This window comes from Suncus etruscus, chromosome 20 (genome assembly GCF_024139225.1).
Source record: "Suncus etruscus isolate mSunEtr1 chromosome 20, mSunEtr1.pri.cur, whole genome shotgun sequence".
NCBI classification, from domain to species: domain Eukaryota; kingdom Metazoa; phylum Chordata; class Mammalia; order Eulipotyphla; family Soricidae; genus Suncus; species Suncus etruscus.
Genome location: NC_064867.1, coordinates 15,195,301 through 15,220,254, shown reverse-complemented (window position 1 = coordinate 15,220,254; position 24,954 = coordinate 15,195,301). Strand labels below are relative to the sequence as shown.

Below are 24,954 nucleotides of genomic sequence, written 5' to 3'. Positions count from 1 at the left end.
AGAAAGAATTCAGAAATAGATTATAATCCCCAAAGAGGTGCTTGGCATCAGGGCATGCTGATATTTCAGGGATTTTCTGTAAGTAATTTGGAAAACTATAAGCAGCTGAACCAGTCTTGCAAATCCTATGAAACCTCCAGAGGTCATGCCCAGATCATTTTCCCTAGAATTACATATTTAATTAATTAATTAATTACTCTTTAAACATCCCAGGTATTCTCCTGGCCCAATCCTTGGTGCTAGGAATGACAGGCCATTCCTTAATCTTCCTTCACACAGGTATGGCTCACAGCCCCTTCTGAGGTTTCCCCATATACTGTGTAGGTTTGCAGTGGGTTTCTGAGTATACAACTTCTACCACCCTTTTCAATCCCTTCGTTCTAGGAATGGAGAAATTCCAAGGAACCGCATTCAAGGAAGAGGCTGATGGACATCCTTGCTCTTGGGCAAGAGACCTGAGTCTATCTCCTAAGTAGCAGAGAAAACTTAGATACAACCTTCACTGATTCCCTTTTCCTGTGATATTTAAATTTTTCCTCCAGCACTTCAGTGGCCAACACTGTAGTAGAAAACACAATCTCCTATCTCACATGAATTCTGATCTGGAGGGCATCTTCAGCCATATTTATAGTTGGCCTCTATCTTAGCTTTAACACCAAGTTCTGTCCTAAAGTAATTATAGATCATTGTATCAATGTTAGTCATAGATCCACCTGCCTTCAAATCTATGGAAAACTCAGAATTAGTTACCAAAAAGAAGTTCTTTTAGATTTTGGCATTGCTCAGGACTTACTACTGGCTATGTGTTTTGGGATCTCTTCTGATGAGGTTCAGGGGACCATATGGGACACCTGGGAACAAACCTAAGTTAGGTATATGCAAAGCAATTTCCTTACCTGGTACCATAGCTCTCTGGCCCCACAAGAAATGATTTTTACCTAAGGTTTAGGTTTGTAGATTCATTGCAGCATACCACCTTCATGCTCCCCATTCATCTCCCCATGGCAATCACATAGGCTCATCACCAAGTGAGACCCATTATTTTTATAGTGAGCAAGGTGGTAAAGAGTCCAGTTGAATTAATTCCAGGCCTTAATATTCCAGAAGGAATAAGCAGACCTTTCATGCATCCTTTGAAGACGGAGAATAGGGAACTTTATGAATTAAAAAACACTGTCAATTGTATTTTTCTTTGTGTCCCCCCTCCCTTTTTGGAGGGAAGGAGTTATTGTGAAGCCTGTTTTCATCACTTTCTGAATCAAAATGAAATTCACATCTTTTGCATGTTTCCTGCATTAAATTTTTATTGTGTGCATGGAAATCAATATTCCAGATACATGCACAAGTGCACACATTAAAATGAACATGACTTCATTTATTTCCATGATTAGACATTGAAATAAAAGTGCTTGGGTGTCTGTTTTCATATTCATAGGTCGAGATCCGTACATCAGAGGTATTTGTATAAGTGACACTTTTATTACATTCATTTCATTTGCAATATGATAGTGGATCATAAATATGTTACTTTTATGCCACCAAATCTGATTTGTGGCACTTAACCCTCACAAGGAGAATACTTGATGTTTTATGGAGCCCCTTTTGTCCAATGGTTGCATTGCAGACATCAGCTGGATACTTTCAGGTATTTGTATGAATCAAGCTTCCTCCCCTTAGCAACACCACCTGCCTTCTAAACTTCCGAGCCTCAGAAGCAGGGGCTTCAAAGTGTTGGGTTGTGCCCTGAAGATTCTGAACTGGTGGTGGGTCTTTCATTTTTGGAAAAATCTCAGATGAGCTCTATGCCTTTCCTAGACTCCAGAAACTGTCAGGAAGCTTTGTTGGAGTCCATTTTATGGGGGTGGATGCTGTATAATGTTCTGGAGATACTGAAACAAGTGAAATATGACCTTTGCCTTCCAGGATTTTTACAAACTAGAAAACACATAGAACAGTATTACCCAGATCTTGCCTGTGACAGAGACTCTGGTGCTGAGAGGGCATATGCCATTCCCACACCTTCTGAGGATGCTGTAGCCCTGGAAGCAGGTAGTCAAAGTCCCATCTCCATCCTTGGAGCATGTTCCCACCAATGGCAATTGGAGTGAAAAGAGACCCACTGTTAAGCATCTCTCTTACATACACACACACAGACACACACGTGCGCATATACGGATATGTGTGTATGTGACCTGTAATACATACCCGAAGCTTCTATAGCTCCTTGCTATAGTATCTTTCTAAGTATGACCACATCCTGGAACTATATTTGTGTGCAAAAGACATGGCAGAGCATGGTGATTAAGAATAGTGGTTTGGGGACTAGATTTCTTTAGTTCAAATTTCTGCTCTATCACTTAGAGGAAACAGGAAAAATAGCCTTGGGCTATTGCTTAGGTTTCTTGTTTTGTTTAATTTGGTTTGGTTTGGTTTTGATACATACCCAATCATACTTAAGGCCTACTCCTGACTCTGCACTCAGGGATCACTCCTGGTGGTATGTAGGGAGACTAGACTGGGTACTGAGTCTCAAACCCAAGTCAGCCACAAGTAAGACAAATAATGCCCTACCCACTTCTCTATCTCTCTGGCCCAGACATATTGCTTACTTTGCCTCCACTTTATCACCTGCAAAATGTTTGAGATGATGGTTGTGAGTATCGACTCACCTGATAGGAAGTAAAGCATTCAAGGAGAATCCCTTAGTGGCCATTGAAATGAGCATTTGCCATATGAAAATGGCTAGTGTTCAAATATGTTAGTCTCAATGTGTATAGCAGCGAAGCCAAGATTATTATGACGACTGTTACTATTACCGTGTGACTAATGTATGTTTGCACCATAGTAGCAAGCTCCCGAATAACAAGAACCATCTGTGTGGCTCCCCACCTCACCCCACAACATATGAGTCATGGGAAATGATCACAGACTATTTGTTGAATGAATAAATGGGCAAAACAGTGAAGAAACAAATGAGTCCACCAGCCTGTTTGATGCCAATGCCAGATGGCTTCTTCAGAAGCACCATTATTGGGCTAGAGAGAGAATATAGAAATGAAGGTGCTTGTCTTGCATCCCACTGACTCTGCTTGATCTCCAGCATTGCATATGGTCCCTTGAATATGGTCAGGGCTGTTCTGAGCACAAGGCCAGGAATAGTTATCATGCACTATTGAATGTAATCTAAACATTCTCATAAAAAGTTCCCAAACACCCCAAAACATCATTGTCATGTCTAGCCATGGTTCCCATTTTATTGTCTTGGTTCCTCTATTTTTAGAACAACCCATCCATACTTAGAGGGGCTTCTCTCTCTTCTGCCCTTTTATGAGTTCTTCATTGTTTATAGGTTATGGCAATAGACAGACTTCTATTCTCCTGTCTCTTTCATGAAGATCTCCTATAACTAGGATTATATAATATATGATTTTGAGACATTGCCAGCTTTCTCTGAGATGATGTTTGCGAGGTTCACCCATATTGTAGCATGAGTTAGTAATTCATTCATTTGTATGACCTTTAGCATTAGTATGGATAGTCCCCATTTTATTCATTTCCTCATCAGAAGGTAGAATTCAACTTGTTTCCACATTTAGGCTACTGCAATGGTGTCAGTTTCAAGAAACTTTGCATCCAGGTTTTGCTTTCTTCTTAGGCACATGAGTTCAAGTTGTGCTTTTATTGAGGGAGAAGGGATGACATATGTTTTTGAAAGATTTACGCCATTGTTTCTATGTGACTTTTGTTGTGTTTGCTTAAGAAGAGGCTCTCCATTGCTCAGAAGGCTCACAGTCACTCTTGCAGGCCATAACTTTCCTCACAGAGCCAGACCATGTCCTTGTGGAAGGCCAGTCCTAAATGAATCCACTGCATAAGGTCTGCACCTGCCTCCCTCTTGGTTCGAACTGCATGTTCCCTGCAGCCCTGGCTCTTTTCAGTGTACCATTCACCATCCTGGGGTCTCTTGATCCAGGAACCTGCATGAGAAGAGAAGGCTATACCTTCCTTGACCTACTCCATCTCTCTAAACTTATTCTAAACCTGAAAATAACCTGTCACAAAGGACAGTGTTATCTGAGTCTTGGGGAAAGGAAATCATACAGTTCCTTATATAATGCTCAGGAATGGTTCTTTTTCAGGGTTTGGTAGGTAAGCGAAAGGCTGGAGCATGTGCCTTGAATGTGTGAGGCCCCAGGTTCAATGTGCAGAATGCAATGCATATCCTCAGAAGCAGCATCCTGTGGCCCCAGTACCATGCACATCAGGCATCAAACCCTCCAGCTTGTGGAGTGTACCTTGAGTATTTCTTGGGAGACATCACCCCAAATTTAGCTTTCTTCCTGATATTTTCCCTGCAAGGTGCTTATATATCTAGTAGGATTTTTCTAGATCATTGTCTACTTTCTTTTTCTTTCTTCCGTTTTCCTACTCCTGTTCCTTTCTTTTACCTCCTCTCTCTGCCCTCTACCCCGTCCTTTCTTTACTTTACTCTCAGCTTCTTCCCTACACAGCACCTCAGATCCTTGCTGCGAGTCTCCACTGAATGGCCAATTCTCAGGTCTCTCCAGTTACCAGAGTAAACCCTGTTAGGGCAAATGTGATTGAACACAGGTCATTTTGCAGCAAATTCTAGAACACAGACCGTCTGTAGGGTCACCTGTCAAACCTGCAATTGCAAAGGGTATGGACTTTGTGCCTTGAAGATACAAATCAGGGCTGAAGGCTTAAGTTATTCTCGGATTTGGAGGCATCTAATTTCCTGGATCCTGGGCCCTGGCTATGCACAGTGCTAAATTCAGCTACCAGGAATCAGTCACCAAGAAGGACACAGTCCTTGTGAAGGGTCCCCAGGCTAGATAAGCTGGGAAGTTGAGCAGCTATAGATGATTATGTAAATGGATGAATAATTAGGTAAATAGCTTTTAAGGCCAAAGATATAGTAATATTATGATTTTTAAGTAACCCTAGCCATAATAAAATAAAAACTCTAGGTTTATACTGAAAGTTTAGAACATAGAAAAAACAGGGAAAGAATAAAAATAAAAAATTATACTCCTATCACTTCCAAGGTGAATTTCTTCAATAGGGCCTATTATTTTAGAAATATAAAATGTGGGATCAGAGTGGTAGCATTAGGGCATTTGCCTTTCACATGGCTGACCCAGGACGGATGCAGGTTCAATCCCCAGAATCCCATATGGTTCTCATGCATGCCAGTAGAGATTTCTGAGCACATAGCCAGGAGTAACCCTTGAATGCCACCAGGTGTGGCTCCAAAAAAAAATAGTAGGGGCTGGAGCAATAGCACAGCTGAATGGTGTTTGCCTTGAACGTCGCTGACCTGGGAGACTGACACAGATTCAATCTCTGGCATCCCATATGGTCCCCCAAGCCTGCCAGGAGTGATTTCTGAGTGAAGAGTATATGAAAAGTAAAGGAATCAACCAAAATATGTGGGTAGGCATGGCATAGTTTTGACTGAACAGGGCTTCCTTCAGGCACACTTTGCCATGGCAAAGTAGGTTTGCAGACTCTCTTGGGCCATCCCCTCTGGAATTGAGGGTAATGTGCTGAGAGAAATCCTCTTTTGGAGGAACCAATCCACATGTAAAGTTTTCTTCAAACATGCCCAGCCTGGCAGCCTTGTGGGCAAGCTTTCTTTTGAAACCTGGTTGGCACAGGCAAACAGAAAGTCTGTTCACTGCCTGGCCGCCTGGCTGCCAAGGCTTTCCTCGTGGGAGAGGGTATCTAATAACTTTTCATGCTGTTCCTGTGCCAAGCGTTTAATGAGTCCAAGGCAGCCTGAGAGAAGGAAGCTCCCAGCTCAGGCAGTACAGGCCCTGCCATTAGTGACCCCTGATCTGCCTTCTCTCCTTCTAGCTGTCAGGAATGACAGGAACAAGAAAAAGAAGGAGCCTTCAAAGCAAGAATGCACGGAAAGCTATGAAATGACAGCAGAGCTGGACGATCTCACAGAGAAGATCCGAAAAGCTCATCAGGAAACCTTTCCCTCGCTTTGCCAGCTGGGTAAATACACCACGGTAAGAGACACTGTTGTATCCCACCCAGGGGTGGGTGGGGCTGGGAGACAGTGCCAGGACAGGCACAGGGATGTGCACATTCATATGAGCATGTATATGCTGGGGCGCACACCCAAGTTCAGCACAGGATGTGAGGGGATTGAGTGGGTGAACTTTTTTCTCTTGTGGTACCTTTGAGTGGGTGAACTTTTTTCTCTTGTGGTACCTTCGGTTTGTCACTGAGTAGGTGCATCCTGCTGTTCAGATAGGCACACCTTCCACTCAAGAAACCCCAAAAATGTAAGAACAACTAGGGTTGATAGGGTAATGGTGAGAAAGGAACCTTCATCCTCTCCTGGAGGGAATAGCATCTGGTTTAACCTATATGGAGACTAATATGAAGATTTTTCCAAAAAATTGGACTATATCTCCTATATAATGCAGCAATACCATTGCTCAGTATCTATCCCCCAGACACAAAAACATTCATTGAAAGTATCTACACACAGCTTATAGTCATTGTGGCACTTAATACAAGAGCTATGGTATGGAAACAACCCAAATACCCAACTACAGATGAATGGATCAAGAAGTTGTGACATACACACACAGACGCACACAATGGAATACTATGCAACTCTAAGAAAGAACAAAATCATGCAATTTGCCACAACATGGATGCAACTAGGAGATATATTGCTAAATGAAGTCAGTCAGAATGAAAGTGACAGGTACAAAATGATCTTTCTCATATGTGGTACTTAAAGATATATAGGGAGGTAGATACAAAGATCCAAAGGCAACTTAATGGGGAAACTGATCCACACAATTGAGCTGAGGGAGATGAGAAGGATGGAGCTGGTTCCTTGAAGAAAGGATATAGGTATACTGGTAATGAGCCTGGTATTGGAATTAATACCCATGAGAAATCAGTATTGTAAACCAAAACAGAAAATAAATAATAAAAATGTCATAATTGTAAAAAGTAAAAATTACATTTGTTTAAAAAAAAAAGAAAACCAGCACTTGGTGTCTATAGTAGGCAGCAAGAGAATGGGTGTTGGCATCAGAGTCTTTCTTTTCTTTTCTTTTCTTTTCTTTTTTTTTTTTTTTAGTTTTTGGGCCACACCCAGTGATGCTCAGGGGTTACTCCTGGCTCAGAAATTGCTCCTGGCTTGGAGGACTATATGGGACGCCAGGGGATCAAATCGTGGTCTGTCCTAGGTCAACTGCATGCAAGGCAAATGCCCTACCACCGAGCCACCAAAGTCTTAGCTCTAAACAGAAATGGGGAGTAAACCCAGAAAGGTTGCTATGGCAGTTGGGGCTAGAACAAGTCCAGGGAGGCTTTCAGGTAAGTTGAGGATTCACACTTGGGTAGTACCAGCTTGTGCAGGGCTGAGCTTAGAGTCTGGTAGGCTGGTCTTGGCCAAACTCTAAGTTCAGTGAAAGGAGCCAGAGTGTTGGCTTACACAGCACTCGCCAGTCTCTTTACAATGAAGGTCTTAAAGGTTACAAAGGGGGTGGTGGTAGGGTGAGCACTTCTCCATGGCTCTCTGCAAATGCTATAGTATTTGAATAGTATTGAATAGTAGAGGGAGTGAATGGTGCTTAGAGTAGCAATGCAGATCACTGGTGTCTGGGAGAAAGAGAGCTGCCGGCAGGCCCCATCCAGTTTGTAAGCTGTTGGATCAGGAGATGCTTGTTTCATTGAACAAGCCCTTTTGAACAGGGAGAACACTGGGCTTGCCCAATAGATACCACTGGATCAGACTAGAGCCCAGAGGAGTGCTGGTTGGAACCCCGGAAGGAGAGTTGACCCAGCACCCAAGAGTTAGTGGGGGTGAGGCTATGCCTCAGAGCTAGAAATTTGCAAAACAATCAAATGAATGTGGCTGAAATTCTAAAAGACCAGTAATGTGCCCATGTGCATTTTTTCACTTCATATTTTCTTTTTTTTTTTTGGTTTTTGGTTTTTGGGTCACACCCGGCAGTGCTCAGGGGTTACTCCTGGCTGTCTGCTCAGAAATAGCTCCTGGCAGGCACGGGGGACCATATGGGACACCGGGATTCGAACCAACCACGTTTGGTCCTGGATCGGCTGCTTGCAAGGCAAACGCCGCTGTGCTATCTCTCCGGGCCCCCACTTCATATTTTCTTGTCTGCAAAATGTGGATGATAAAAACTATGGTAGAGAAGATGAAATGGAATCATTGACAACACGGTTCAGTAATAGGATGTAGCAGGAATAAATCACCTGGATCTAAGCTGACTTTACATAAACCTGAGCCCTCCAGGAAAACCCCACACAGTAGAATCCACAGAGACAAGGGCCAAAGGACTTTCTCCATTTACCCCATTCTGAAATAGTGATTGATTGTCCAGGCACATGGAATTGAAAGCAAGAAATGGCAGCAGAGAATATAAGAGCCTTGTGGAAACTTGGATATGAGGAATCTGCATTTTCATCAGTACACAGTGGAGAGAAATCAACAGTTGATCAGAAGTCTTTCTTACTATAATCATCATTATTTTATGGCTACTATTTGTCGAACATTTACTTTGTACTAGATATAGTCTTTCTTCTATTCTATGAGATGGGGACTTCCTTGAGGATCTCCAGAGTCCCTTCTTCCTTACCCCTCTTGGGGTGGGGGGATACTCCCTTTAGCCCCAGCTGAGACTTTCTGTACCTCTTGGTTCCAGTCAGAAGAATGGAGGACAGTCTGCATCTCCCAGGATCCTTGCTAAAAGTGTGCATCTCTACCTCTGTCTTTGCTGCAGGCACCTTTAGTTCTGTTGTGGGGAATTGCTGTTGTCGAGTCAACATGCCCTTTGTCAGTGCTTGTTCTCAGAGCATACTGGTGGAAAGCTGCTATAGACAGGCAGTGGCACCCGCTGCCAGGAAACTTCCTTCCACCTTGCCAAACTGGCACTCTTGTTAGATGCCTTTAGAAGAAGTGGGCAGAGAGGAATTAAAAAGGCAGCTAACCACCCACCTCTAGATTGCTGAAAGAGTTGTTCCTTTTCCTTTCCTATTTAGGAGAGCTTGGGGACCCACGGGAAGGCCCTAGAAAGTGGTAGGAATGGGTGGGAAAGACAGAAACCTGTACTCTTCCCCACCTGCCATGCACAGGCTGGGCAAGGTACTCCATTACTTAGGTCAAGATCAATCTCCTTGGAGGATTTGAACCAGTGACCCACCCACTGGCCAAATCAAAGGATTTTAGCAGCAGTGGGGGTGGCTTTTATAGATGCATTCCTCTGAATGGAAGAAAGGAGGGAACACTACAGAGTACATCCCAGCATGGAGGCTGTGCCCTCTTTTTCCTCCAGCCCCAGCTCAGCCACGGCATCCTTGGGACTGTACACCTCAGCAACCCTACTGCACATCTTGATTCCCCTCTTTAGAAGTGAATAATGGAAGTTTGCAGAATTTCCACTGCCTGCAGATGCCTGAAGGTCGCATAAAAGCAGTTGGCCCAAGTTGGCATTTTGTGGTTGGTATGAGGGAATGTGGGGGCAGAGGGGAACTATGCAAAATGGGCAAATTGACTCTTGATCCTCTGAGGAGCACCTTGTTTTCCTGGAGCCCCCATGCCACATCTGTATGTAGACACAGTGTGTGGGAACCAAGATGGGGGCAATGGCACTGCTTTGGCAATATACTAATTTGTCAGCACTGCCTCTTATGTTGTGTGTGTGTATGTGTGCATGCATGAACATGCACTGTCCATCACCTCAAACAACTTGGTGTAATTTGAGCAGCCCTGGAAGGTACTAGTGAACTTAAATAATAAAGATGTTAAGGGCTCTTGAGTCCAGAATGAAAATACAATATGTAGGGCACTCGCCTTGCATGTGGTCAGCCCAGTTTTGATCACTGGCATCCCATGTGGTCCCCAGAGTACTTCCAGGTATGACTGCTGAGTGCAGAGTCAGGAGTAACCCTTGAATATCACCAAATAAATAAACAATATATTAAAGCCCTTAATCTCTGGAAAACGACAACCTCCAGTATCATGAAAGTCAGAGAGAAGAATCTAGTGAGCAGCATCTATTCTACTATGGACACAAATTATTTTTTGTGAGTATTTGTGCCTCAGCACTCTTCAGCTTACCTTGCACTACACTAAGGTCCCCAAAAGGGGCTGTTGGGATTGCAACCATCCAGACTCATGTCCTTAGGCTGTAGTGATAGTACAGTGGGTAAGGTGCTTGCCTTGCATGCAGTAGAACTGGTTTTGTCCCCCAGCACCACAAATGGTCCCCTGAGTCCCATCAGAAGTTATCCCTAACAGAGAACTAGGAGTAAGTCCTGAGCATCACCACGTATAGTCTCAAGCCTCCAACCAAAACAAAAAATACTCATGTCCCAACCAAGAGACATCACCCCTGCATTGCCCTCTGGAGAACACTGTATTTCACCCTTGTTTCTAGGGTGTTTTAAGGAAATATTTGGAGGCTCCTTAGATAACTTCATGACCCTCACCTTCATAAGTACAGTTCTAGTAGCCCTCTGAACACCCAGGCTGCATAATTCTTTCCCAGGCCTGTCTTCTCCGAAGCTGTCCAGCTGTCCAGCTACCTCTCCACACCTGTTGAGATGGTAGTCATAGGCCGTCTGGAATATTCTAGAGGCCATAGAGTCACAGTACTTTAATATATTTGTTCCCCATGTCATGTTACTAACCAGGCACTAACTTTCTTTTCATAGTCATGCTAGGGATCTTGAAACCACATCATGGAAGTGTTCAGAATTTCCCATAAGGAGGAAGATACAGTCACAGATTTTGGGATACAGAATGGTTAGGAGGGAAAGTAGATGATCCAATCGCTCAAGGATGAGAGGAGTGACGGGTGCATATGGGGAACCCACCTGCTGTAGAAAGATGCAGATAGGGACTCCACCTGATTTCCAGCAGTAGCCCTGGCCACTCCTACTCAGTTCTGGGAATCTTGTATCAGTGACTTAATGTCTCTGAACCCCTCCTGACTCTGCTGCCTCCCATATAAGAGTGCTTTAAGACCCAAATGAGCTTGTGGTGAAATGCCTGGCAAGTATTGAAGCCCTGGGAGTGGCTATTTAATCAGAAAAGTTGAGCTGGAAATCTGAAAGGCAGGGACATACATACAGTTCAGCAGCACTAGGACAAGCCCCAGATGAAAAAGGTTTCTGGAGCAGAAGGACCCAGAGCTGCCAGGGACTATCTATTCAAGGGATCTTATCCCTTATTCCATTTTCCCCCCATTTAGGTTAGTGAGCTTCCCAGTAGTTTCTCAGATAATTGGGCAGATGGTTCAATAAAACGACCCATATTGGTGTGCTAAAGAAATCTCTGAGCCACCCTCATAGTCCTCAGGGCCACACAATGACCCTTAATGGATCACACTGTACTGAAGTTATTCAGCCACATGCAGGGCATGAGCCTTTACCCCTACTATACTCTCTTTCACCCATCTTTGTGTCCCTCCCTAAGTGCATGTTTTCCCCTGAGCTAAGCTGCAATAGTGTGTGGAGTTGCCTCTGAAGGGCACTGGCAGTGCTAGCTCCATGGAGGGGAAGTATCTGGAGCAATATAACAAGGGAGTTGTGTTTGAGATTGAAGAAATAGCATAACAAGACTCTGCTGGGCCCCTTAAGCTCGGCAGACATTTTGGGGCTTCCCCCGGCTTGCTTCAACCTGGGAACTTTGATTTTCTCTGGCATTCATCCCCTGACGGCTTGCCTCGGCTGAGGTGAGTCTTTCAGGGCCGGAGTTGTGGATAAAGCTGACTGCTGGGCCCCTTAGGCTCGGCAGACATTTTGGAACTTCCCCCAGCTTGCTTTAACCTGGGAACTTTGATCTTCTCTGGCATTAATCCCCTGAGGGCATGCCTCGGCTGAGGTGTGTCAGATAGGACACTTGCCTTGCATGTGACTAACTTATGTTTTATTCTCCAGTATCATATATGGGCCTCTGAGCACCAGGAGTAATTCCTGAGTCTACACTGAGTCAGGAGTAACATGTGAGCACTAGCAGGTGTAGCCCAAAAAACAAAAAAGGAAAAGAAAAGAAGGCAGTGTTTTTCATGCTGATGACACAAGTTCAATACCCAGCACTTCAAATGGTCTCCTGGGCCAACCAAGAGGATCCTAAACACAGAGCCAGAAGGAAGCCCCTGCACCACTGGGTGGAACTCTCCCCCTGTCCTCCCAAATAGACTTATTGTTGGTTCTATAGCCTCTTTCTGCTGCAGAAGGTGGCCCTGGGTCTCTATCAGGCCCCCAGTAGCCATTGCTGCATAGCATTCTGGGAAGGCAGGCTAGGGCTTTAGCCTGGAGAGGAGCACATAAAGTGGTAGAAGAAGAGGAAGGCCTGTTCTCCCTTCTACTGCTTCCTGCCTGCCAGCAAGGGTCTCTTCCCTCCATTCTATTTTCTCTCTCCCAATTCCTCTCTCAGAGATGCTGCTTAATCCAACCCTTCTGTCAGTCTCCCCCTCGAATCGCTTTCATTACCAACCCAAACAGTGTCCAGCTCTCTACTGGCTGCTGCTGGAAGAGAATAGATAACCCATTTGAAACCTCATGCCTATGAATCCAGCCACCAGTGTAATAAAACACTGGGTTATTTTGTGTTTTATTAACTACATCTTGCCTTCAGTTTGCATAATCGTGAGTGAGATTTTCATGCCGTTAAGAAGGCTGTGCATTACCTTTAATAGAAGCTTCGACAGGCAGCCTGGTGCTTGATAAAGTAACCTCATCCGACGCTGATGAAGATTTCGTTCACACTTGCTGGGTCTCAGCAATGTCTTTTTTTCCAGCTGGATACTCTATTGTAAAATTATTTCCCACCATAAGCTCGCCTCTCTCCCTCTCTTCCGTATCATCTCCCTACCAACCAGATAAACTGCCTATTAAATTTAATTACAAACCAAATGGCCACACATCTTGATCTGATCTTCCCTCGAGTGCACTGAGTTCCACCAAGGTCTTGGAGGAAGGAAGGAGATAAATCTCGAGGATGCATGCGTTCTTTCCAGAATAGAGTTTGTGGAAAGCAGGGCTCGTTGCCATGTCTTCAGGGCATCTTTGGATGCCCACTTTTTTTTTTTTTTCTGGCCTTCCTCACTCACCTGCATAATAGAAGCTAGTTCTGTGGGTTCTGTGGGCAGGTTATCAGGGAAGTGATAAGCAAAAGGTGTTGGCTTGGGATGCATGATATCCTTTCCTGAGCTATTGATGTTTATCAGGGCATGGGAACCTGGTCTTTCTTTGGATGGTTCAGTGCTGTCTCTGCAGGACTGCCTCATGAGTGGGCCAGAGAGCCTCTCTTCCAAATGATTGTTTTCCTAGATGCTTTAAATCTGCCAGGACTGTAGGCCCTTCACTGCCTGATTCACTCAACAGAGCTTCAGTGAGCACTGACTGTGTACCAGGCTCTTTTCTAGACACTGGTATAGGCCAGGGGAAGTCATTCAAGAAGCTCAGAGATGAATGAGCCTGGGCTATGAATTTAGCTTCTATGAAAAAACAATAGGAGCGTGTCACAGGCAGTGGAATAGGAACCCATGTGGAAACTTTGCTACCCGCACTATCTTTGCATATGGACACAGAGGGGACGAGGTCACTGCTGTGATCCAACCTTTTTCAGGGCCATGGGCCAGGAAGAGAAATTAGGACAAGAGACTCTCAAGATGCCAGGACACACCAGGCCTCCTTTGTTCCCCTCCTTCAGTGATTCTGCTGAATCCTTCTGGAAACTTTTACAGAACACATTTGGTGTTTTACAGAACACATTTGGTGTTCTGTAACCCTCTTGGCAAAAGAGGAGACTGACACATAAAGAACATGATTTGCTGGAGGTTATCTCTTCAGCAAAATTAGGAAGCAAATTAGGGGTAAGGCAGCCTTTTGGCTTCTCCTAGACAATATGTCTTGTCTTATGATAGTGACTGAGGCATGATCCCTTTCACTGGTAGCTAGGGTGCAGAGAGGTGAGTTTTAGAGGCCGCGAAGGGTCTAGTGTGGAGCTAGTGCATCTTATTTAGCAGTAAGCATATTCTCTGCTGGTTGTTTGATGTTCTATCAAGTCCCCAACAGCATGAAGGGGTCAAGAAATGTTCCTGGACTAAAGACTGAAGAAAATTTTGTGAGTTGGTGGATGATTGCTCGGTAGGAGGGAGGGTCCATGTCTACACTGAAATCCATTCCCTTAAGAGGAGCCTAGACTGTTTATTTTGTGAATCTCAAAAACGTTGAGATCCAAGCAGCAGACTATTGGTTTCAGGTGCTAAATGGAAATGACTAAAGTCTGTTTCTGGGAAAGGTGTTGGGGATACTTGAAAGGCGGGTTGGTGATATGGGTAGAGTGGTTGTGGGCAATAGAAGAGGGAGTCTCCACAGGGCTTCCCTCTACCCTACTAGCCACTAGAGAAAGACATTGCCTTGCCTTACCCACCCCGGGACCTGACCTGGGCAGTGAGAGTAGGAAGTACATAAGACCCAATTGTGGCCACTGCAATCCCGAGTTCCTTTAGGGTCTGCACTTTGTTGAGATACTTAGTTTTCTCTGTCTATCTTTGTCTCTCTGTCTATATCTATATTTCTGTCTCTCTTCCTTTTTCTCCCCACACCCTTTTGTTTTGGGATTTTCTTTTAGCCCAACATGGCTTACGATTTAATCATGGCCTCTGTACTCAGGGACCACTCCTGGTAGTACTTGGGAACAATATGAGTTGTGGGAGACCAACCCTGGGTTGACCACTTACAAGGCATATGCCCTGCTTACTGTATACTCATTTTTAGCCCATCTTGCCATGTAGCTTGGACTATTCACAGAAGGATACTAGGTTCCAAGAGCTCTAGTGAACATTTCGATAGACTCTTCTGGGTGTTTCTGTTTGTTTGATTTTGATTATGGGCCCCACACACAGTGACCAACTCCTGTTTCTGCATGCAGAAAAAAAAAAAATCCCAGGATCAGTCTCTGGTCAGCCCTGTCCCTGCCACCTCCCACACCTGTTTCTCATTATATTTATTCAGAACCAAATGACAAGATCTTATGTTGTGAATATTTGTTCTAAATGATTTCTGAGTTTGCAATATTTGCCATAAAAGCCTGACTGCAGTGTTCTCATCCCCTGCCACAGTCACCCAAACCCGTAATATCTCTGATTTCTCATTTTCTTCTCTCTTCACAATCTCTTCAGTGTATGTATTTGGATCAGAATTCAGACAAGGTTCACCCCTGCTAAATTGGCTCCCTAGCCTCCTATAAATGTTTTTTCCTGAGTCGAGTTTATTACATGATAAAAGATTTCTCTTTATTAAAGGTCTAGTTGATGAGTTTGACAGACTCTGCACTCATTGCCTCCCCACCCTGTCAAAGTGTGGAACATTGCATTCACTCCAAAAAGTTCGTTCATGAACCTTTAGGCACCCTCCCCAGCCTCACTGCTCCAAGCCCTCCTCCGCTCACTTCCCCTTAACAAAAACCATTGTCATTTTTATTTTGATTTTCCTGGAAAGTCATAGCAATGAACTCCTTTATTGGTAGCTTTTGTGCCTGCCCTCCAACCCCCAGAGCCCCAGGAAACTTCATGGTTCGTCACATGACAAAGCTCCCAGCCTCGTCTCTCGTCTTTGAGCCCTTTGTGTCCCTTTGTGGGGCGTGAACTTACCTGCAGTGCTTGGAATATATATCTTTTCCATGTTCCTCTCTCCCTTGCGTAAACCAACTTCAGGAGTTCCTATACCACCACCCTCCTACCCCCCCCCAAAAAAAAGACTTTCAGATTTGAGTTGTAGTTTGGGCCAAACTATTTCATAGATGATGGTATCTTTTTCCAATGAGTCTTTCAAATGCCAGGTGGTCTTTTATTAATGATGAGAAATCTGTTTTTTGAGCCATTTATTCATTGGATTGTAAATGGCAAATCTTCATTCCATCACACCTTTTTTTTTCCTTTTCAATTACTTTATTTAAAACACGGTAGCTGGGAATCGGAGAGATAGCATGGAGGTAAGGCATTTGCCTTGCATGCAGAAGGACGGTGGTTCGAATCCCAGCATCTCATATGATTCCAGAGCCTACCAGGAGCGATTTCTGAGTGTAGAGCCAGGAGTAACCCCTGAGCACTGCCGGGTGTGACCCACAAAACCAAAAAAATAAAAAAATAAAATAAATAAAATAAATACGGCAGTTAAAAGGTTGTTCATAAAAAGTTTCTTTTTTTTTCCACAGATACAAAGTTGTTCATGATTGAGTTTCAGTCGTACAACGTAAATACAATGTCCCCTTCAGCATTGCTCATTTTCTGCCACACTCCTTCCTTTAGTGACTGGAATCATTGCAGGAGAGAAGCTCCGCTTATTTGTACTGGGTAACCCAGAGGTCCCAAGGTTCAAGACCAAAGTGTGGGAGCAGCAGCATAAACTGAACCTCCCCTTGGCCCTTCCATAAATAACCCTGTTGCTGTTCTCTCTCCCTCTTAGAATTCCAGTGCTGACCACCGAGTCCGTCTGGATCTGGGCCTCTGGGACAAATTCAGTGAGCTGGCCACTAAGTGCATTATTAAGATCGTGGAGTTTGCTAAACGCCTGCCAGGTTTCACCGGCTTGACCATCGCAGACCAAATCACCCTGCTGAAAGCCGCCTGTCTGGACATCCTGGTATGTGGGTCCTGCTCTCTAGAGATTCAGTCCTCTCCCTACTCTCCTTAGGGGGATCATCAAAGGCTCAGAGACATCCTGGGGCTTTTCCTCCCTCTTCCCCCTCTACATGACCAGAGCAAAGTTAAGCCAATTTTATTCTGAGTCTGCAGTGGACCCTGAAAGCTTCTTTGCTCATTTTGGTTCCAGAATGATCTTGTCTTGTGCAGACCATGCCAGACTAGAAGTGCTAACTTGGCCAATGGATGATGGACCTTCCACATCTCTGCTATTCCACATCCCCCTGTCCCTGGGATCTTCCCAGGTCATTGCAAGCCCCTTTCTAGGACAGATCTGTATATTGTTCATAGACCATAGGAAGTTTTCAGGCTAAACTGACTGTGGAAGACAGAGCCTAAAAAATACCTTTCTAAACAAAATATAAATAAAATAAAAATAAATTAAAAATACCTTTCTTTCAAGGACCTCAATAGGCCTTCTGCTCTCTGCCAATTTTTTTGGTTTGCTGCAAAGAGAATAGGGGCTTTGTTCCTCCTTGCCTTACACTGCTTTGTGGGATTGGAGGCCAGCCTCTTCATGATGGGAAGGACAGGAGCGTTTCCTGAGCCTGCAGGCAGGCAAGTGCCACATGCAAGGCAGTGGGCAGTGTTCTTTCAGAAGTGGGTGCTGATGGGCTGCTCAGGGAGAGACCAGGGAGACTAGACTCCAAGGATGGTTCAGCCAGAAGAAGCTGATGATAGGGAGGAGAGAGACATGGGGATGGGGTGGGGTGGTAATGGATGTAGCTTAAATGTTGATGCTTTCTGTTTGCTGGCTGGCTATGCAGTGGTCACTAAGATACTGGAACTTGGAGAACAGATTGAATTGTTTCCATCCCGTAAAATCTTCAGGACTGGGACTAGGAGATAGTACCATGTTTAGGGCAAGGCCTGGTGCATTCAATTTCCTAGACCATATGATCTCTGGAGCCAAGTGGGTGAGGCCCTGGAGCCTAGCACTACTGTGGCAGGCTGTCCTTAGTACTGCAGGGCCTGTGCAGCAGTGTATCTTTGATGCCTTGCACAGTCCTATTGACTGAGAATTACCAGTACGTCGTTGAACCTCCAGCACTACTTGGGAGCCCCTCACCCCTCTGAAAAAGAGTGTCTGGATGAGACTGGGGATCCTGAGAAAAATGAATGTGAGATTGCAGAGGCTCAAATGATAGAGCGGATTTCTAGTCTGTGTGAGACTCTGAGTTTGATCCCCAGCACCACATTCCGAACCTTGAGTGTGGCCTTGGACAGGACAGTCCGGTGATTTTGAGTTTCCTGTCACCGCGTGGAGAATCTCTGGGGTTGGCCTTTTGTTCCCAGTCACTTTGGCAATTATTCATCCTTGGTATTGAGTGCGTTACATTTGTGAACTGCCGGTACTATACTGTCCTGTTATTTATGAACATGTATGTACCATCAGGCACTTCTGCTGTGGAACCTCTGGCCCCTTTGCATCTGCCATGTGAGTGCTCTGAATTAAGGTCTCTCATAAACAGTTTCAAAGCCTTAGTTGCTTAGAAATGCAAAATGTTTCCTTAATGATTTCTGTACAGGGTTGATCAGATGTTAAACAAAAATATTTGGGATTCAAAAGTTAGGCTGAATAAAGTCTATCAAGCCTAGCTCCACATCTTACTTTTATTTTGTTATTTAAGCTCTTTAAATGTCATTATTATTTTTATGTAAATTACCTTATTGAAAGACCATTGTCACATAGTTGATCATAATACATTTGTCTCCGGGTAAATGGGAGTGAGATTATTAAAAAGAAAAAAGAAAGGAAGAAAAAAAAAGTACAAGCAAAGCTGTCATCAATTCATTGTCAAAAGGTTTAGTAAGCTCCTGTTGCTAGATGATTGTTCTGTTACTTCTTTTGTTTCTGGACATAAAGTGGCTTTGGGTTTTTTTGGGTTTTTTTTTTGTTTTGTTTTGTTTTGGTTTTGGTTTTGGTTTTGGTTTTTGAGACACACCCAACAGCACTCAGAAGTCACTCCTAGCAGGCTCGGGGACCATATGGGATGCCAGGATTCGAACCGGGGTCTGTCCTGAGTTGGCCGCATGCAAGGCAAATGATTTATCACTATGCTATTGCTCCGGCCCCATAAAGTGGCTTCAGATACACTTTGGAATCTAAATTGGTGTGTTCCTATGGAGATTACGGTATTTAAAAAATTTGAAACTGTCACAGCTTTATAGTCTAAAATTTTTAATCACTATTGCATTTACTGTGGATTTTGTGATGCACCTTTGTGGCTGCCAGGGCTTCTGGAAATATAAGAAGGCAGAGGAGAAGGTACCCACACTCCAAAAAAAGTCCTGGTGTTGTCATCCAAATACTGGCAAACCTGGAGTTTTGGTTAGATTGCTATCTCTGCAGAGAGCCATGGATGAATTGCTAAGCTGGGTCATTGGCGAAGCAGCAATTGTGGGTGATGGGAACAGGCATGGCTTCAGCAAGGTAGGGACCTGACTTGCCCTCTCTATTACCTGCCCTAAATGCTAAAGATCCAGAGGGAGGCAAAGAAATAAAGAACAGCCCCTTGCCTAGAAGCTTGTTGATAGGAGGGCTGGTGAAATAGTAACCAGTTCTGTGGAGAAAATGAAGTCGCTGAGAAGGCTGACTACAGTTCTCCACAAAACAATGAAGAATTTCCAATCTACACACAGAGTGAGAAGATGGGCCTGATGGGTAAAGATTAGTAACTTAAAACCCGAAAGGACCTATAGGATCAGAGAGATAGTACAGGGATTAAGGCTCTTGCCCTGCATCTGACCAACCCGGTTCAATCCAAATATCTCATATGATAATCTTAGTAACAACCAAATTAATACCTAAGCATAGAACAAAAAGTAAGCCTAGAGCACTTCCAAGTGTCTCCCTCTTACCCACTTTAAAAAAAAAAAAAACTGATTGGTAGGAAGAGAGGTCAAATCAGTAGCTCCCTCTGAAGAAAAGGTCTGATCAGAAGGCACTCAAGGGAGCTTGGAGATGTGAGACCCTCTCTGGATCTGGATCTTCTTAAAGAAATCTGGGACTAGTAGACCTAGGACAGTAGCAAGGAAATTGTGAACAGTAGACTTGAGATGTGTGAGCTAAAGTTTTAAGTGCTGTTTGAGCTATATGCTACTGCATAACAACTTTCTATAAAACCTAGAAATATAAACCAAGGTCTCCAACCACCAGTATGTGTCAGTTCCTAGGTATAGAGAGATAAAAAAAAACTGGTAGCTTTTGCCATACTTATAATTTTCAGTCTGTGGACTGTGAATCCATGAACAAACAGATGCTGGTCCATAGGGTTGAAGTGGTCGAGACAAGCATACATGTCTGTCCATGCCATAGAATTAGATATTAACAGGCAAGGGCTCAGGAGGGTTGTTGATGAGACAGATGAGGCCCCAGGAAGAAGTTGGGGTTGAAGGGATCAGCATGAGTGAGGCCTCCTTTTTAAAAAGTTTTGAGCTGCATGTTCTGGAACTATGGATGCACCCATGACTAATAGTCATGGTCAGGAGTAGAAATAAGGATGGGGTTCTGAGGGACTCATTGAAAGAAGGGAGATGGTAGCTTGAATAAGGGAGTATAACGGGGACAAGAAAAGACTTGGGCAGGTCCCTGTATTTGCCTTTAGAATCTCTCTTGCTCAGATCTTCCCAGGGGTCCCTCACAGGAGCACTGCTGCACAGGAGTGAGGAGGGGGGTCCTAGAAATGTCCTTGCAATGGGCGAAGCATATGCTTTGACCCTCTAGAGTGCTATGCACCACCTCTTGTGAGGGTTTAGTCTTGTCTGAGCTATTTTTACCCATCTCATGAGGCCTGCATGCTCATGAGATGAAAACAAAGGGTGTTTTAATCCCAAAGAAGTACCCTGGTGGTGCCACTGGCATTTGACTCTCGTGTGACAAAATGAAACTCCGTCCTTTATCTCAAGCCTGGCTGGAAGCCACATGGCAGCGTTGGCCTGGCTAAGCAAGCCAAAATGGGGGCAGACACCCCCATAAAAGAGAACATTGATTATTTCTCCTTTCACGTGCCGGTCACACTGGTAAGTCCATTTATACTTCGTTTTGATTTTGAACCTTTTATGGAGAGTGAGCAAGACTCTCGTTAAATGCTTTATCAGAATCCAAGTTGAGAAGGAAAAAATTTTCAGGGGAGAATAATTTGAAAAAAGATATTTGTGCGTTCCAGTGTTTGGGCTTGGATTTCTAAGAGAGATGTTGACAGCTAAAGCCCCTAATCCTGGTCTTTTTCTGCCTTCCCAAAAAATCCTTGATTTCTTTCATTCTCACAAGAGACAGATCTTCAGCATTTACATCTTGGCAACAGGTCAAAGCTACAGGAACTTTTTTAGTTACTATTTCATTCTAAACTGGAAATGCATCTGGAGATAGTGAATGCTTTAATACTGCACATACTTGCTTTGCTGTCTTGTGCAAGCTCTGGATAGGGAATTGGTCCTCTGTTCGGGGCTAGAGATTGTTCAGTCTCATCTCCAGAAATTGGTGCTTTCCTGCGTGATCTTAGGCATTTCCCACATCCCAGAATTCTTGGTACATAAGGTCTGCTGACCTCTGAGTTCCTTTGGTTCTCCAGCATTGGAACTCACTTCATACCCCATCAGATATCAATTTGAAACACAGGAGATCAGCCAGTCAGGGGCCCAGAGGAAATGACTGAGCAGGTTTCAATAGGCCCCTGGGCAGATATCCAAGGGAAAAAAAAAAAAACAATCACCCATCCAATGAAGAAGAACTTGTGTGATGTTCTGATAACCTGACTTTTATGAATAAAATTTCCATTTTTCTGTATCACTTAATCACAATAAGAACATTAAGCAGTTTGAGAACATGTGCTCTGAGGTTTGTTCCACTTGTAGACCAGATTCTGGGCTCCTACATAGCATCTAGGTTACTAGGAACTAGCTGTGTAGGCTGTGCACTGCACAAAGTCCCCCTCTCTGGGTACTAAACAAGTAACACTGAACAAGAAGTTACCTTCATCTGGGTTTGAAGAGTGAAAGGTCTCTTGTACAGAGTGGCTATGGAAATAGCTCCTGGCAGGCATGGGGGACCATATGGGACACCGGGATTCGAACCAACCACCTTTGGTCCTGGATCGGCTGCTTGCAAGGCAAATGCCGCTGTGCTATTCCTCCGGGCCCTCACCCTTCTATTTCATAGGGTTTATTTATGTAGGGTTTTGCTTGTTTTTTTGTTTATGGCATTGGGGCCACATCCAGCAGTGGTCAGAGCTATTTCCTAGCTCTTCACTCAGGGATTAATCCTGACAGGCTTTGGGAGATCAAGTGGAATGCCAATGATCAACCTGGCATGTAAACAAGTGCCTTACCCACTGTACTGTCCGTCTGGTCCCTCCCTTGAGGGTTTAATATCAAGAAGACATTGGTGGGGCTGGCAAGGTGTCTAAGTGGTTAGGAGTACCTGCCTTGCACATTCAAGTACCTAAGTTCACACCCTGGCATTACATGGTGCCCTGAATGCCACTGAGTAAACCTTAAAGGTCCTTGAGCATGGCCAAACTCAAGCACTGCATCCCTTGCCTTAAGTACTGAATCATCTAGCCTGGTCAGCCAAGTATTTCTTTTTTTGTTTGTTTGTTTCTTTGTTTGTTTTGTTTTTGGGCCACAGTGATGGTGGTCAGGAGTTACTCCAGATTCTTCACTCAGAAATCACTTCTAGCAGATTCAGGGGACCAAATGGGATGCTGGGAATTGCACCCAAGTTAGCTGCATGCAAGGCAAATTCCCTACTCACTGTACTAACACTCTGGCCCCTCAGCTAAGTATTTTTGAAGCAGCCTGTTAGGTAGAATGCTATCTTATAGGCCACAGGAGAAATGGGAGCCAGACCATCAGCAAAAGTACCTCAGGTGCCTCTCTCTACATGGCACCAGATCCACTGCAGAGCCACAAGTAGAAGCTCTTGGCCCATTGCCCAAGTGCTTCAGAAAACACAAGAGTACAAGAAAGACCTTACCAGTGCATCAGTTCATCTCCTGACTAATGTTATGCAGGAGTTTTGAGGATCTTGGAATTATACTGCCTGTCAAATGGGATGGCTGTCCCACAGTGACCTTGACCTGAACCCTAAAACACATCCTAGATTAGATAAATCAAGTCATACAAGTTCTGGTAATCTAACTTATTTTGGTTTGGGGCCACACCTGCCCTGCTCAGAAGCTCTATGCTTCTATGCTCTATGCTCACGTATCACTCCAAGCAGGGCTCGGGGATCCATACATAGTACTGGGTAAACCAGGGTTCTGATGGCTACAGTTGCTTGCTGGACAAGTACCTTTACTTGTACTATTTCTTGCCCAAATTCTCTTTCATTAGCCCTGGAGGGAATTTTTGGAAGGGGAATCTAACGCTCCCTCCCACATGGGCATCATTTGCTAAGAGGGCCCCTCCACTCTATATGTGGCATGAAATCTTCTCTTTGTACCCTTTCTCCTCTAGTTTAACATGGAGGTTTAACATTTAACATTCCTAGGGACCACACTTTAGGAGGAATTGATTTCTCTCTGGGCTTCAAGCTATTCCAAGGGTTTTCAGAGGGAAAAATAAAATATAGAAATGTGATGGCTGGCAGAGACGCTTTCTGGTTGTTGGTGCAGAAATGGGATTTCTGGATGGAGAAGAACTCTAAGCAGTGTTTGGGAAGGATAGGACAGTGAGACCTGACCGTGCACAGAAACTGGAAGATTTGTGGTTTTTCATGCTCTAAGCAAGCTCTTAGAGCAAGTTTCTCTGGTGGTAAGACTTTTGAGGTATCATTTTGGGTATGTTGGATAGGAGTGAGCAGCTGGCGACATGTCCCAAGAAATAGTCTGATCTTTCCTCTTTTGATCATTCCATTCTTAGATGGCCAGATTTTTTATGTTTTGTTTGTTTGGTTTTGGACTACACCCAGCAGCACTCAGGGGATACTCATGGCTCTGCACTCATAAATCACTCATGGCAGGCTTGGGTGACAGACAAGATGCTGAGGGTCGAACCCGGGTCTGCCTTGTGCAAGGCAAACGCCCTACCCACTGTGCTATCACTCAGTCCCTTATGCTGATTCCTATTCCTGGATATGAGCTGAGGCATCCTGGAAGAGTGCCCTCTAACTTAGATTCCTGGCTTAACCTTCCTGAGCCTTCAGTGCCTCTCCCAGGAAATAAGAATAATAACCACTTTACCAAAATTATTTGAAAGACTGAGTCAAGGGGCTGGGTAGGTGGCGCTGGAGGTAAGGTGTCTGCCTTGCAAGCGCTAGCCAAGGAAGGACCGCGGTTCGATCCCCCGGCGTCCCATATGGTCCCCCCAAGCCAGGGGCGATTTCTGAGCACATAGCCAGGAGTAACCCCTGAGCGTCAAACGGGTGTGGCCCAAAAAAAACCAAAAAAAAAAAAAAAAAAAAAAGAAAGACTGAGTCAAGGCTATGTATAATACTTGATATATCCTAGGCATTTAATACATGATAGATACTGTCTTCTTTTCTTCAGACTAAGCTCTTAAAAGAAAGCCCTACTCATATTCATCTTTTTAACTCTAGTGCCTGGCATAGTGCCTGGGACATAAGTAGGTACTCAGTAAATGTTTATTGGAATCAAATGAATTACTTTAAGCAAAGATATTTCTCAAATTTTCTTTCATGCTCTTTATTAGCCCCTAAATGAATCAAGCCCTTGCATTGACTTTTAGTGAAAGAGCTGGAGATTTTCAGTATACTAAAGTTTCAGGATACTAAAGGTTCAAAGAACCTTGAAAATATGATGGTATTTTCCTGCCTAGGTCTGATCTGTGCTACTATGACAGACTGGCTTCAATGGTTCACAGTGTTTTTTGTTTGTTTTTCCTTTCCAGATTCTTAGAATTTGTACCAGATATACCCCAGAACAAGACACCATGACTTTTTCAGATGGCCTTACCCTAAATCGAACTCAGATGCACAATGCTGGATTTGGTCCTCTGACTGACCTTGTGTTCACCTTTGCCAACCAGCTGCTGCCTTTGGAAATGGATGACACAGAAACAGGCCTTCTTAGTGCTATCTGCTTAATCTGTGGAGGTACCAACTACCTAGAAAGCCTTCGTGAGATTCTATGAAGAATAACTTGTACTTGTAATTTATGGGAAATTTCTCACCTCCATTTTGGAGTCATTTTGCATGAAAAAGACATTGAATACAGTCAGGCATGCATGCTTGGGGTTTGTTGCATTTTTCCCATAT

The 24,954-nt window shown here is 44.2% G+C and overlaps 1 protein-coding gene across 2 annotated transcripts in view; it reads left to right on the top strand.

The window, feature by feature from the left end:
- RARB (retinoic acid receptor beta) overlaps nt 1-24,954 on the top strand; it is a 439,382-nt gene that overhangs the window by 410,416 nt on the left and 4,012 nt on the right. For both annotated transcript variants that reach the window (XM_049766063.1, XM_049766064.1), the window contains exons 4-6: nt 5,881-6,041; nt 16,501-16,677; nt 24,588-24,792. In XM_049766063.1, the coding sequence (XP_049622020.1) occupies nt 5,881-6,041; nt 16,501-16,677; nt 24,588-24,792 (543 nt within the window). The remainder of the gene's footprint in view (nt 1-5,880; nt 6,042-16,500; nt 16,678-24,587; nt 24,793-24,954) is intronic.